Source organism: Rutilus rutilus (assembly GCF_951802725.1).
Source record: "Rutilus rutilus genome assembly, chromosome: 9".
Lineage (NCBI taxonomy): Eukaryota > Metazoa > Chordata > Actinopteri > Cypriniformes > Leuciscidae > Rutilus > Rutilus rutilus.
Genome location: NC_140223.1, coordinates 26,296,946 through 26,313,654, shown reverse-complemented (window position 1 = coordinate 26,313,654; position 16,709 = coordinate 26,296,946). Strand labels below are relative to the sequence as shown.

Below are 16,709 nucleotides of genomic sequence, written 5' to 3'. Positions count from 1 at the left end.
TCTGGACGGTCCTCTTGTTTGTTAACATTCTTAAGTCTGAATCAGGCTTGAATTGGTTTAAAATTGACGCCATCCTTAATATTTACATCTGAGTAGAGCTTGCAGTTATGGTATGGGGCAGGACATTTCCCGAACACACGCTAACAAGCGGTGCCAATCACAACACAATGGGCTAGCTAACCAATCACAGCACATTTCGTATTTCATAAGGAGGGGCTTTATCGAAACCGGAACTAAATGGTGCATTCGGGACAGACTGGGGAGAGAGGTGTTATAATAATGTAAAATATGTGAAAATGAATGTGTTTTTTAACAATCAAACATGAAAGCATATTCTAGTCTAGTACACCACAAAAACAAAATCAAATCTTTAAAGTCACATTAAACTCCCATTTGTGATATAAAGTCCGATTTTTGAGATATAAAGTCACATTGCGAGACATGGTCATAATTTCAGACACAAAATTTGTGAGTGTGTGTATATATATATATATATATATATATATATATATATATATATATATATATATATATATATATATATATATACAGGTCTCAAGGTTAACTGATTGTGTAAAGTGTTGATTATAGCATTATATTTAGATCTATAGCATTATATTTAGATCATGGCATGAAAGGTTGCAGTGATGAGCATTGTAGCCGGTCACAGATATTGAGCACATGAATGCAGTGATCTTGTCATTGCAACTCGGTTTCTGCACTCTCAGGAATGCTTTCATTTGAATTAACGCTGTTACCTACATGTTGTCGCATTACAGTCGAGTCCATATTATAACAGTCTATTTGCAAAGCCTTTGCCGAAATTGCGACTGATTTACCAAAAAATCCACTGCGAAATGTAGCGCTTACAAATAAATAATGCTCAACTGAGACATTCACATTGTTGAAAATGAATGTTGATTTTCTTCTGCAGAGGCGGTCTTTCACCTATCTATACTTATCTATTGCTGTTTTTGGACTAACAAGGAAGTTTTCAGTTCTGAAACTTACAGGATATTCTTATAGTATGCTGACCTCTTATATATCAAAAGCTCAAGGAAAATTTGATTTCTCAGTTCATGACTCCTTTAAGTCACAATTACCTTTTTATCTTTTTATTACTCTGTGGCGGAAACAGGCTTCTGTAGTTTGCATACATTGTCGCACATACCAGTAAGTACATATTTAAGTACATTCTGGTCTATTTTAGTGTATTATGTATTTTCCATAAACCCGCCTACCATTTAAAAACAAACCAAACTGTGGTTCATCACTTTACATACCAGTCAGGCCAATTTACATTTTGGCGAATTGGCCAAATCCCGTCAAAGCACAAAGAACAATAAAGAGTTGTTTTTGAAATAAACACTTAGATGTTCCCTCCACGGAGGATCATCAAGGCAGAACGCTGTTCACTAATCTAGAAATGTGTACGCCAGTTGTCATCACGTTGGGGAAAATCATGCATCATGCCCGCTTTGAGAGCATTGATTGTAGTTTTACAGAATCTCTTTGGGCCGTTATCATGGGAACGTTTCGGATCACAAAGAGTAGAATGAAGGGTGAAACGTCTGAGCCTGTTTGAGTCTTACAATCACAGTATTTGATGTTCCCTGATGAGAAATCACCCATTTGAAAGAGATTGTCAGTTAGACTTTCTTGTTTACAGTGGTTAAAGTGTTTACTTGCTTGGCCCAGCTGCTTTCTTTTCAGTCAATAGGGGTGAAAATGAAATATAACCTCTAGTATGAGTATACTTATTCATGTTTTGTACAGTATATCAATATCTGTACATTTACACGCCTTAACTCCATAGTATCTCATTCGTTAAACTCTTTAATCTGTCCACCTCAGTTAAACCCCAAGTACCAATCCATTATCTCAGTTGTCGTTAGTCTGTGGCCGTCTTTCCAGTTCATCCAGCCCCCTTGCACTCTTTAATTTCAGTCAATACGAGTCAGACGCTGATAAATGCACCCATTTGTATCATGCATGTTTGCTCTAATATCCTGCTGCATCCCTGCTGCATCTCTCAGTTGTGCTAAAGCAGTAACAGAGCGCTTTGCAAATAAAACCGCCTTCCGAAAAAGAGAGCAGGGAAGAAAAAACCTTTACGCTCCATTCTATTCTATTTACTCTGGGAAAGAAAGATCAATTGATTGGCGAGAAGGCGACCATGAGCCCAGGTTCGGACCAGAGAAGGCACTTAGCCCGGGCGCCTTGCTGGTGGTTTTGAAAGCCTTTGTAGATACGGCTTCATCTGAAGGAGCTCTGAAGGTGAGAGGCCTGTGCTTGTCAGATTAGTCGAGGGAGCATTAGCTGGATGGTAAACAGTGAGTGCATTAGCCCCAGAGGCCCGGCTCTCAGATGGGGTAGAGTCTGACCTTTCGGGAGCAGTTGAGTGGCCCCGCTGGTGACGCTAGGAGACAGGCCTCCTCAGGTGGAAGGGAATGGAGGCGGGCTGAATTATTCAGCATGGACGTGGGCTGCACTGGGTCTACTGATGTCCCCTGACACACTGTGTGAAAGCCCCCCCAACCCCCTCCTGCGTACCTCAGCCCTCCCTGCGCCTGTCGCTCCATGTGCGTCATGAGCAACACTGGCTGTTCAATCACACAGAAGAAAAAAAACAGGTGACAAGAAAACACCATTATCAGGTGCACACGGCTTGTGTACGTGTGTGCATGTGCAAAAGAAAGAGAGGTTTGTGTTGAAACGTGAAGGAGATTTGACATTTTTCAGTGTTAATATACATTTTCTTATTCCAGCTTAGCATGCAGAGACTTTTAGAAAATGATTTGAAAGTTGATTTTCTCCCTGAAAAGTGTAAACACTGTTCTGTGGCACTTTCAAAAATGTCTCTGTTTGTTTAAGCGTCCCCTACAGCCTAGAATAGCAACATTGGCTCAATCAATGGTGTCACGTGTCAGTTTGGGGCGGAGCTATCTGTTTGATTGTCAGTTTGATTGAGTGTTCAAGAAAACCATCCTTTTCGCAATTCCTTCTGGTAATTCTAGTAGTGCCGAATGTTATTGTAACTACACCATTATGTGGGGAAAATTCTTCTTCAAAATCTTTCTTAACTGGCAGCCATTCAAAAATGTTTTAATGAGCATTAATTTTAATTTATTTATAATTAAATTTAATTAAAAGTTTGCATATTTTTTAATAATGAAAATGTTCACATTTTAACTTATTTTTGTTATTTGATTTACATTTTTTGTTTAATTTGAATATTAGTATAGCCTAAAGCAGGGGTGCCCAATCCTGCTCCTGCCGATCGACTGTCCTGTACAGTTCATCTCCAACCCTCTTCAAACACACCTGAAGCAACCAATTAAGGTCTTTAGGATCACTTGAAAATGAAAGTCAGGTGTGTTTGAAGAGGGTTGGAGATGAACTGTGCAGGACAGTCGATCGGCAGGAGCAGGATTGGGCACCCCTGGCCTAAAGTTTTGTATGTTTCACCAGCTCTAAACAGCATGACATTTCTGTTTATTTCTACTGCCTGGATCTTGAGCGATGGCATTAATGGCTCAGGTGATTGACTAAAAAACACTGTAACTGAGTGCCAATGAAGCAATTATACCAGCATGCAGAAACTTTAGCCGCTTTCCGACCAAGTAGTTACAGGAACTTAGTTATAGGAACTGTCCACTTCTAAACAGTTCTATGAACTACTCTCCCCCAAACTCGGTTTTGCTGTTTGCGTTCGCACTGGCCAAGTGGCCATAGGAACTGGTAGGAGGGGTAAGGGAGTGACGCAAGCACGGCGACTTTTATTTTGACAGAGCGACGGACCTTTATTTTGACGGCGCTGAGAACGCCAGAGCAAACAATGCTCGCATTCTCTGTGTTCATTAGTTAGCGATCTGTCTAACAGTACTGTTTAACATGTTATTAGATAGAATTGTTATAGAAAGTACACAGTATATGAAAAAAAAGTTATTAGCCTATGCCGTGTGGTTGATGTCCAGTGTTGCTAGCTGAGCAGAAATACATAATCATGTTTGACTTGGTCCCCTCAAAGTTGCGTTGGATTTTCTCTTAAGGATAAAGGTTTAGAGGCCCATCTATCACTGTTTTCCATGTTTGTATCTAGTTTCTGGAGTAAATATATAGGCTATAATCTGTGTGTTTACATATAGCTGTTTTAAAAATGGCAGGTGCTGGTGTTTTGCGTGCGTTCGGTCATCAGCGTACACTAACGTCACGGGTAGTTCCTATAGTGCTGGTTTAGACCCTACTCTGAAGTAGGAGCTAAATTAGTTCCTCCAAATGGAGTTCCTAGAACTAAAGTCGTTCCTAGTCGGCGTGTTCGCACCGCAGGAGCATATGGGTACTTTAGCCAATAGTTCTAGGAACTGTGAAAAGGTTCCTCCGGTCGGAAAGCGGCTTCTGTGAGCGAAATGAATGGAAATGCTAACACTGTTTTAATGTCACTTCTAGTGAAGTGTTTCATCTGTGTTAATACTCTGTTAAATTCTCATTTGAAATAGATGACAGTTCCCAGAGCATGTGAAGCAGTAGGTAGAGAGTGTTCTCCACTCCCTCAGGCATTTAGAAATCCCCTCAGCCTGACTCTGACGTTGTCCTCTGTGTGAGCTCTCAGCCTCACGAGTCGGCAAGCCTGACCCTTTTAAAGAGCAGAGCCACAGTGGTCAAAGGACTGTGTACACTCATACAAACACACACACACACACTCAGTTCCTACTTCTCACACTTTTTCAAATCCCAGCAAGGCCTCGTTCACAGCCTGTCTCCTTGACAACAGCTGAACACAGGTTTGGTACAACAATCCAGGCATTTGTGTTACCCCAGTAACTGTGGGGTCTGCCAGACGACTGGAACCAACACTGTTTTTTGTGCTTTGCATTTGCATATTTAAGAAATATATCCCTGCGATGCCCTTAGGTACATGTAGAATATAGTTTTGCACACAAGTGACATTTAGCTTAAATATGTGAATGGACTTGTAGTGTAACTCATATTTATGTTCGTAAAACAAATTATTCTGATCTTATCTTCCGATTGGTCAATAGTGTTCCAGCCATCCTAAAATACATTTTGTAGTGACAGCTATGATGCAAAACACCTGCTCACCATATCACTTCCTTGCACCCATTGGGTATCTATGACTGTATTAGCAATATAGAATTGCATGTAAGATACAGAATTGATGCAATGTACAGAATATAATGAAGATAGAAAAAAATTCTATGTTAGATATAGAATAAAGGAGATTAGTAATGTATAAAAGGAATAGAATAGAGTTAAAATGTAAGATACAGAATATAACATATATAAGAATAGACTAGATAAATAGAGCCGATAAAGATTAGTAATTTATGGAAGATATAGAATAGAATTAAAATGTAAAATACAGAATAGAATTAAAATGTAAGATACAGAATAGAACAAATGTAAGAATAGATTAAAAAGTAGAGTAGATAAAGATTAGTAATTTATGAAAGATATACAATTAAAATGTAAAATACAGAATATAATAACAATGTAAGATACAGAATAGAACAAATGTAAGAATAGATTTGATAAATAGAATAGAGTAGGTAAAGATTAGTAATTTATATAAGATATAGAATAGAATGAATATGTAAAATACAGAATATAACAAATGTAAGAATAGATTAGATAAATAGAGTAGATAAAGATTAGTAATTTATGAAAGATATAGAATAGAATTACAACGTAAAATACAGAATAGAATTTAAATGTAAGATACAAATAGAACAAATGTAAGAATATACAGAATAGGATTAAACAAGCTATGGAATGGAATAAATGTAAGGAAATATAATATAATACTTGTGAGGAAAAGAATAAAATAAGCTATTAGAATATAATGGAATAAATCAAGGATATAGAATAGACATAAGATACATGATACATGTGCACATTAAGCCATAGTGCTTATGTGAGTAGTGAGAGTTTAAACCTGGCTCACACACATTCCCCTTCTTCCCCCATCTCACTAAGATACCCTAAAAAGTGTCAAAAAGGTCAAAACTAAAATAGAAATAGAAATAGAAATAGAAAATGAATGATTGGATGCAACAGCCCTGACTGGACCTTGTGCTAGCGGTCAGCGCTTTGCCAGCTCTCAGTTCTGATTGTTTGTGTGGTTGACTGTTGCCTGTCTGTGGACTGAATGACACCGTGTGTGTGTTTGAGGAGGAGGAGAGGAAGACTCATAGGAGCTGTTACTGAACAGATGGTCCCAGCGCGACACTGGACCTCCGACCGAGGAAAAATCAATGCTCATAACTTCAAAACAAAAAAGAAATTAATAAATATGGAGGAACACTAGATTGCTTTGCATCAGTGTCGCATTCTAATTAATAGGTGTTTTGTTTGTGGGTTGTTGGTGTTTTTTCCCTCCCCTCCTTTTCTCCAACGGTGACAATTTATGCTTTTTTAGAGCGGAAGGCAGACTGTGAAGATTCCAAATCAAGCTTGTCTGCTTTTTTCTCTCTTCTTCTCACACGCTCCCCCCTTTCCGCCCAAACACACCTCCACTGTCTGCTCCTCATCTTCTCTTTTGGACTTTCTCCTCATAATCTTTTCCCCCTGACGTCCCCCCATGGGTCAGGCTTGGTAGAAAGCGGATGCTATAACAGGCTAACACATTTTGACAAGGATATTGATATTGGTTTTGCGTTTTGGAGGGAGAGGACTGTCTGCATGGGCTCTTCAGTTTTGTGTTATTTCATGTATATTAATGATTATGCAAAATAATTCACTTGTGCTATACCTTTACATTTAATCATTTAAAGTCCCCCGTGGTGAAAATCAAGTTTTTAATATTGTTTATGTGTATGTGGTGTTTTAATGTGCTTTAAGACAAACCATGTGCAAATTCATAAGTCAACACCATTGCTGAGTATTTTCTCCTTAAAACTGCAGTGAAAAAAGATGGTTTCAAATCACTGGTGTCTCTGACATCACAAACTACCTTGTAACCAATCATGTCAACATGCCGATGCGCTTTAGCTTATCATTAACAGTGAACTAGCAGGGGAGTCTCAAGAGAAGCCAGGTTATCCCGGTATATTTTTTAGTTGATATGAAAAATTGGGTAGATTTAGCAATATAGCGGGTGTATATCATGTTGTTATGATCAACTATATACCTTTCTCCACTGACGTTCTGAGTTGTTCAAAGCGTTTCTGATTATTGTTAAAAGGGGGCTGACTGACTGAGATGGCGAATGGGAACATGGTTTGTGTAACATTTAGCAGCACATTATTAGCTGTTTGATAACATAGTCAAGCAAAAGGCTAATCATATTAATTACAGTTACGTGTCTGACGTTGTAAAGAGCGACACCATTGTGCTGCGTTTACCTCTGTAAGTTGGCAGAGTAAATCTCTGAGCTGGTGTGAGTGAGTGGAGGCGGGGCTAATTAGCATATTCATGATTCCACATATACTAAATTAAGCAAGGGTGTAGAGTTATATTCAAGCTATTTTAAGCCATGAAAAAAATAATCACAGAAAAAAAAACATTTAAATATGCCATTTTGGTGATCAAAGATTAGTTTAAAGGGATACAATTATTGACTACAGGGGGGCGTTAACAGATGCTTTTATGAAAAACAAGCAATTTATCATATAGGACACAACAATATTCACTATATTAATAAATTATTTAATTATTTATGGTACATCCTGATACATACAAGATTCGAGATGCATTATCTGGAGAGGCAAGTCATTGTAAGCTCAAGAGAAAACGAGACTGAGAGGAACAGAAGCTCCTAAATTGTTGGTCTACTCGTTTGTAACTTCATAATTGAATGGACTTTTGCTACTCATCAGTTAACTGTTTGTCTCTTCCTCTATGGCAGACCCCTCTGACCAGCTGTTGGAGGTGGTGGGGCTGGAGGGGGCGATGGAAATGGGGCAGATCTACACGGGTCTGAAGAGCGCAGGCAGACGTCTGGCCCAGTGTTCCTCCATCATTATCAGGTGTGTTACAGTACATTTCATAGTCTTTACAAATCAACCCCGACTACTACATTAGCTTAACAACAATGTGCTGTTGTGTGCCAGTAGTCCTTATATACTGAATTTTAAAATGTGAAGGGTTAGATTTGAGTAACTTGATTTAGTGTAGTGAAAAGTTTTATATTGCCAAAGCATTAGCCACGTTACTAGATGACATGAAATAATGACATGCTTTGCGTATATTATAATAATATATTATTATATATATTCTATATACTAATTATTTTGCAATTGTTATGCATGCAGCTTTTATGATATTTTATAATATTAATGATACACCACCATTCAAAAGATGGATTTTTTTTTTTTGGTGTGTGTGGAAGAAATAAAAAATATATATTTTGTAACATTATAAAATGATTAAATAAATGCATTTTTTCTTTCTTTCTATTTTCTATAAAGTTTCTATTCTGGGATAAAAATGCATCAAGGTTTCCCCAAAAACATTAAGCAGCACAACTGTTTTCAACATTGATAAAAATAAGAAATGTTTCTGAAGTATCAAATCAGCATATTGGAATGATTTCTGAAGGATCATGTGACATTTTAAATTGTAATAATATTAAATTATTACTGTTTTTACTGTCTTTTTGATCAAATAAATGCAGCCTTGGTGAGCAGAAGAGACTTCTTTGAAATACATTTAAAAATCTAAAGGCGGGTATACATGTGCGATGTCTGTGCGATTTCAGCAAGGTACCTACTCACACTGAGCGAGTAGATCGCATGCGATGTAAAGCCAAAGCTCAGGATTTCTGTGCTCACACTATACGGTCCGAACGTCGAGCTGCGACTTCACTGCTCACACTATACGTGTGAAATATGCGCGATAAACCCTTGTGCCGGGTTGCGCCTATAGATGATATCATGTATCTAGAGATATTGTCAAAACAAGCATCAGGTATCAATATCAAGATGATTTAGCATTTCCAATTTATGTATTAAATTATTATTAGTATTATTGTATATTATTATTAGGGAAGGCCTAGGCTACTTTTATTATTAAAGTGATAGGCTGTTAAATTGCCACGCAATAATTTCATAGCGCATCACCGCAAAACCAACGCGCTGTGAGGATAATAAAATATCACACAGAAGCTTACTCCTCCTCATTGAAAATTGTCTAAAACATTTAGGTCGATTACAATGAATTATAGACATATAATTAATTATTAACCGTCTATAATATGTCCGAACACTGCAATAATTCATCAATGAAAATTAAAAACAGCTTTATTTCAAAAACATTGTTTAACAAATTAATAAAAGAAGCAAAGTGTACATCGCAGGTGGCTTGGAAGAAGTGGGTAATGGTTAATCCATTTTGCAACACGAACTGGAGGTAAGCAACAGTAATTTGTAGCTAGTTTGAACTACAGAACTTAAAGATCTCCCTCTTTTTTTTTTCTTTTTTTTTTGCTACAGGTGAAATGGTTAAACTTCTGTTTTCGCGCAGGCGCAGTGAGGGGAAAAACGTTGAGTTTAGGGCAATCGGTTCGTATCTCTGCTTCAACTGCGCGATATAGTCACGAGGAGCGACCAAAATTTCTAACATGCCAGAAATTCGGCTCAAAATCGGACGAAAAACGCACAGTGTATGCCCGCCTTTACCGACTCCAAAGAGTAGTGTATTATTTCATGAGACTTAAGTACTTAGTCTACATTCAAACTTCATTTCATACACACTGTAGGCTATAGGACAAGTAGTGAAGGAAGAAAATATTTAATATGGTGAAAAAAAAAAAAAACTAAGTTAACCTAATGTCACGGTTTGGGGTTGAGGAGATGAGGAGAGGACTCAAACGCAGAAGAAATAAAGGCTTTTATTAAGCAAAAAATAAAACAAAATACAAACAAAACTACCCCAAGGGGGAAGGACTTGACCTTGACCTTGACCTTGACTTGACGAAGAACACACAAGGGTAAAACATACGACGTACATATGACAACGAACCAGCACAGGACTGCAAACACAGGGAGAATAAGTAGGGAGCGCAAACAAAGCAGGTAACGAGGGAGGACAGGTGGGGCAAATTAATCAATAATCATTTAACAAGGTGGGTGGGGTTAGACAATGACAGGAGAGCACATGGCACAAGGAAACGCATGACAAGCCATGTGCTCACACCAAACATGACCTGAACACAAGCACATGGCCAGTAAAACAAATCACAAGCCATGTGCTCACACAGCCAATGAGAACACTCATAAGCCACGCGTTCACACAAAACATGACAACATGAAAGCACACAGCTAGTGAAAAACAAGCTGCGTGCCACACAGTACAAGACAAAACATGACATGAAAGCACACGGCCGATGAAAACATGAACCGCATGCTACACAGAACACAACAACAGATGCAGACATGAGAGCGTACGGTCCGAGCGAACTCGAAACTGCACGCTCACACGGCAAGAACGAGCGAAAGGTCATCATGTGCGCTCACAACAGAGGACGAACACGCAAGGCATGAATGTCCGAATCCCGACACAGAACCGAAACCAAACTAGACAGATGTGCCGGGATCCAAACACCACGCCCCGCACATGTAACAAGGCATACAGACAAGAGAGCGCACCGCGCGCCCACACAAAGACACGACAAAAGAGCCCTGTCACAGAACCAAGAAATACACTAGACAGAAGTGACAACCCTGACACCTAATTTATTGATGTTTACTGATATACTGTATATAAACAAAAATATATCTCCATGTGTCTGTATTATATTACTATCTTCCATTGACAGAACCAGTAAACCCCTCCCTATGCAAATAGATGGAGAGCCATGGATGCAAAGCCCATGCACTGTAAGTATTTAATGAAATGATATTTATTATACGCTTAAATGTACCTGATATTAGCAGGCTCTTTTTCTTCAAGAACCATTTTCTGACATTCTTCCTAAACTGGCCTGAGTTGGTCAGTCCTGATAGTTTGTGTAAAAACCACAGCAGCATCTTACGAGAAAGCTGAAAATATGCTCCAGCCCCAAAAAACAACCTCATTTGCAAGATTCAAAGCTTTGTTTGCCTTTAATTAAAGTTTCCCTTCTCTGAAAGCATCTTTTCTGAAGTGCAGTGTTCATTTACATATACTTCATTTTGTCGATGCCTGGAATCCAAAAAGCATGACAACACAATTAATTGGAAGGAGCACTTGTACCTGTAGATTAAAACTCCGGCTAAAGGTAGACAGCAACAGAACTGTTGTACTAGCAGGTGATCTCCATGGCAACCTATGGCTTCATTGATGCTTAATTAGCGTCAGTAAACGCAAGGAATGCTTTTGAGACACTACATTCGATATTCAGGTGTTCCAACTTACCCTCAGCAAAAGTGATTGATTATGCTAATCCGTTTTTAGGCGGCGCTGCATTGTATTTGTATTTGCTTGTGAGGGTTTGTCTGTAAACCAGAGGCAATCAGTGGGGAAAAAAATTATAATTATATAACACTGAAATTATATAAAGAATAAAATTATTCTCTATTGCAAAATAATGCAATACAAAAAAAAAACGCTTTAAGTAATGTATATACAGTATATTCTATTTTTATGTGTAGTAAAATATATATTATATATATTTTTCGATAAAAATATGAATACTCCAAAAACTACTTTCTGAAGACTTAAAGCGTTTTTTTTCTCCACCTTATTATTTTGCTAATTCTTTAGAGAATCAAGTATATTATTCATAAAAATTTGCTACAATCCTCACCTAATGGCACCTAATCTTATCTTGTCTTTCTAAATTGTTCCAGAGAGACACTAAAAAGGGCATGGTTCCAATAAATTTGCATTATATATGAACACTCTCGATTTCACCCCATACGTTAAAAAATGTCATGTTGACTCTACCTCTTAATTAAACTTAAATGTTCCAAAGGTTTTCTTATTGAGGTGTTCAGTACCATTTACCTTCTTATTGCCATTACTGCGTCTAAATACTTTCATGAACAAAGCACATGGGTGAACTCAAAGAGAAGAGCTTGATATTTACCATCACCTTTGATGTGGAATTATAATTGACGCATAAATGGGGAATTGAGAATTCAGCACCCAATTAAATGTGACAGGGACAGAGTTAATAAATAAGATTTTAATGACACTCACACTTCACATTCTAGTCCATTAGATCACTGCCTGTTTTCAAACATCAGTTGTGTCTTGGAGAGTCTTGGGCAAGTTGTGTGCCTATATTTGTGTATTTTGCATCTGGTTGTCTTTATTCATTTATATCACATACGCCTAAACATATTTTGCATTGTATTTGTTCTCACAGATTAAAATTGTGCATGAGAATCAGGCCCGTATGCTGATGGGCCCTTCGCAAAGCTCTGGCTGCTTCTCCGTCTTTCAGCGCGACCGCAGAGAGAACAAAAACTGACAGTCGACAACACCTGTGATCAGCACTGCACGCTACGCAAGATCATGTACAGTATATGGTGGGAACGTGCCAAATGAGAAGGGTTCCTGAAGGTTGTATTTTAGCAGTGGGGAGATGTCTAGATTTCAGCTGATAATTTCAGCCACCAGTCATTTTACAAGCCATGCACTGGGAAGCAAAGACCAACCCTTGGGCACAAATGTTTAAAGTGCAGTCGAAAGGCACAAGTCGTCGGATCACTGTTCTTCTCACACTACACGACTGTCTGGGGTACCATTTATTTGCTGTTGTACATGACGGATCGGTGACAGAGGGTCACATATTAATAGGAAGATTCGCCGACAGCTCTGTCTGGTCTACAAACTAGGTTTCTCAACCAAACTCATACAAGAAGTGATCCATGAAATAATGTAAAATCACGAGTGAGACTGGATTTATTCTTGTTAAAAGAGAGCCAGCAAGAAGCTGGCGATCTAAGTTGTCTGTGCGCTGATTTGCAGCGAAAACGCCATGCTTGCTGATGTTTTGTCTATGACTCCTCCCCCTGAACGTTGCCTTGCCCTGTATCTTAAGCTCTCATTGGCTGTAGGTCATCGCCGATGTAATTTCCAGTCAAAACACATTTCACACTGCATGACGGGCATCGGCACTTCTCTCAGAAGTTCCACAAAACTGTCGGCGAGTGAAAATCGTACCTAAAATCATGCAGTGTGTACTCACATTAGGCATAATAGGCAAGTGTGTTAAGTCTTTTGGCGTCTGAGTCTAATGTGTGGAGTCGGACGGACTCATGAGCAGGAGCCATTTTTATTTTGGGTATGTTATTTAGAAAGTGTCAGTAGTTCTGGATTGCCTGGTGCTAATGTGATGGCCAAAAGAAAAACAAAAAACTGTTTAGTGTTAGGCTAGTTGTAATTTTTTTATATGCTGTCGCTGGGTGCAAATCCAAAACTTTGAATCTTGATTCTGATTGGTTGACGAACGTTCTAAAGTGTGCAATTATTTTCAGGGAAACGCACGGCTAAAGTAGTTCCAAACAGGTCTTGACCGCATTACAGACCACATACAGTACCATATCATTCCGCCAAATAATTTCAGTCATTTCAAAGGTCCTTACAGCTTACAAATAGCAAATGACCAAGCCAAGCAAATAAAAACAGTAGACAATAGGATAAAAACGCCAAATTATTTCCATGTTTGTTGTCACAAAATTACATTTGATTATATACGAAAAGCATATACTCTCTTTCTCTTACACTCAAACGCACACATACAGTACGGACACACAGAAACTCTCACAGAAATGTGTTGTCAGTGCTGTATTTTATCAGTAAAATAATTTTCCAACTTAAAAGCTACATGACATTTCTCACTAGTGAGGTAATACCGCCGCTGTTTTTGAAGCAGTTAAACTTACAGTTTCACTAATAGTAGAGGTGCTGCCGACTAACACTGCTGAGAGACGCACAGACTCGGGTAATTTACACACGTTTAATCTCTCTCTCTAACTGCATTAGTCTGTTTTCAGTGGCTCAAGCCTCCATTACTAACTCTGAAATGACGTTTTGGAATAAGTACCAGAGGCTTGGGATTAGATGCGTAAAAAACACAAGAGCGTTTTAAGGACAACTGTCTTGAAATACATCATATGAACAATGTTTTGAGGTGTGGTAACTATAGTATAAGATGAATAATTAACAACGGGCCATTGAATTATTGAAAAATAATGCACAACCCGATGTGTAACGGCCACTCCACTTCACCTCATTATATTACATCATGGCCCGGTTTCACAGACAGGGCTTAGACTAAGCCAGGATTAGACCATAGATCAATTAGGACATTTAAGTAATTTTTATAAACATGCTTAGAAAAAAACATTACCGATGTGCATCTTAAAACTAAAAAGGCACTGATATATTTTTAAGATCAGTCAGTGCAAGTTTATTTCAGTGGAAACAGCTCAGACTTACATTTTAGTCTAGGACTAGTCTTAAGCCCTGTCTGTGAAACCAGGGGTATATATATTATATATATATATATATTATATTATATTATAAATCAAGATTAAAGCCTGTTTTTTTTCTATGGAAATGAATTGGACCAAATTTAAATGTGAATATGTGATTTCTGCCCCGGCATTTTTTTTTTTAGAACACTTTTTCCTTCAATAATCATGCAACTTAATTATTTTTTTGGTTTTTTTTTCAGAGAATTATATTTATTGTTTTAGGAGTTGCATTTAAAATTCACTTCAAAATACTTTCAAAAAATCTGGATGGTTCTGGTTACAAGTGTTTTCTAAAACCAACTTAAGTGCCAAACACTAAACACATTCAAGTCACTAGAGAAGGAAATCATTTCCAGAAGCATGAACACGCGTGGTGTAGACACACCTTCTTTATAATATGAAGTAAGAAAGCACAAATGGTGGCTTTGGGTTACCGTTAAACAATCCTCATCTGGAGTCAGTAATCGAGAAGCAGCGTTGAAGGCTTTTTTGATGTGAATACCTGTCTGTTTCATTTTAAGCCAAAGCTGTTTGCTTTATGACCAAGAATCAGATGGGAAGACTGTATTTTGTTTTATTTTGTCTTTACAAGACATGGTTGTCATGGTCACAAGGTACTTTGCTCATGCATATTCATGTGTTGTGATGCACTGCTGCCAGAGCTAAAGCAAATGTGCGACTGCACCTTTCCTTTTCTTGCAAGATAGCAGCATGCAGTGATGTGAATTCTGAATTCTGAAGTTTCTGCCTGGTTTAGTTTCACTTAACTCTTTAAGCCTGCAGTTCACAATAAGTGCTTTGTGCAATAAACTGCATGTTGGATCGAGATAATTTATAGACTTTATATTTATACTTCGGATGTGGTGGATCGAGAGCATGGCCTATTATAACGTGTAAACGATGCTAACACTGTAAAATAATCAATAATGTGGGAAAACCGGTTTATAGTTAACTTTAATATTGGTTTTAATATTGATTATTACAAACAAAATCTGGTCAAATCTACCATTTTTGACATTTTTACCCTTTGAACCCCATTTCTAAAAGTTTGTAAAACCAGTGAAAGCAACATTTTTCATTATTTTTGTCAGTAAAGAATATATTATGCCAGATTGCTGTGGTAATTTGTCAGTTTGTAACTCTAACAAACACCCACTTTCACCCTTTGAACCTGTCAGCGTGCCGCTACCGCTCACCTCTTGACCTGACAACAAATGGATCCCAATGGTAGTAACCTTTTAGTGTTAACCTGTCAAATGAACATCTGATTCTGTACCTGTCCTGCATTTCGTCAAGCTCACGGGATAATGCATTGCGCCATGAATGACTTAAAATGTCAGTTAATGTTTCCATCAGTTCCTCGTAATGGAAGTCCCTCTGTTGGTGTGCTAGTTCACCTGATCCTGCAAAAGTGACATGTTAGGTGTTTCTTAATCATGTGACAAGAGCTGTGACACAAGGAACCACTGGACCGACACTTTTATTATGTTAAATATGCTGCATGTGCATGCGTGGATATAATGAACTTGATCTCAAAGGTCAGATAAAGTGTGAAAGCACATCTATAACCATAGGTGTTATGGGGGGGAAATATCATCACTTGACCCCTGCATATAGTTATCTCAAACCACAAAGTTTCAGATCAGCATTTAACTGAAATAGAAAGCTTTTGTAATATTATACACTGCCATTCAAAAGTTTGGGATCGGTAAGATTTTTTTAATGTTTTTGAAAGAGGTTTCTTATTTATCTGTTCCAAAGTAAAGTAAAAACAGTAATATTGTGAAATATAATTACGATTAATAACTGTTTTACATTTTAATATAGGGTGAATACTGGCTAAGTGGGACAATGGGTTCAATTAAGCTTCTTAATTTCTATCTTTACATGTAAATGATTCCATTACTAAAAATCAACACTGAGCTCATCATAAGCAAGTATGTGATAAAAAAAATATATAGATTCTGTGGCTATGACATCACTTCCGGGGGTGTGGCACACCATATTCAACAACCTTACAGTGAACCGTGATGGTAAAGTAAAATGACATAGGTGACTGAGGTGAATAATGTTAAGATTATAAAAATGTAAACATTCATGGATCATTTGTAATTGTTATATATTTTGTTATAGGATGTAATGGTGAATCAGAATTTGTAAATTTCTTTTTTTGTTGTTTTTTATGTGATTTTGACACTGTCCCAGTTTGCCAATAGCGTATTGTTAAACTGGGACAGCCATTTAAGTCATTCTAATGGGGGAATTGAGTTCCCTTTTTGTATG

At 37.8% G+C, this 16,709-nt stretch overlaps 1 protein-coding gene across 3 annotated transcripts in view; it reads left to right on the top strand.

Annotated features, from left to right (window-relative positions):
* dgkb (diacylglycerol kinase, beta) overlaps nucleotides 1-15,534 on the top strand; it is a 58,606-nt gene extending 43,072 nt beyond the window's left edge. For all 3 annotated transcript variants that reach the window (XM_084419778.1, XM_084419779.1, XM_084419777.1), the window contains 3 exons: nucleotides 7,868-7,988; nucleotides 10,778-10,838; nucleotides 12,311-15,534. In XM_084419778.1, the coding sequence (XP_084275904.1) occupies nucleotides 7,868-7,988; nucleotides 10,778-10,838; nucleotides 12,311-12,415 (287 nt within the window). In that variant the 3' untranslated portion in view covers nucleotides 12,416-15,534. The remainder of the gene's footprint in view (nucleotides 1-7,867; nucleotides 7,989-10,777; nucleotides 10,839-12,310) is intronic.
* The last annotated feature ends 1,175 nt before the right edge of the window (nucleotides 15,535-16,709 follow it).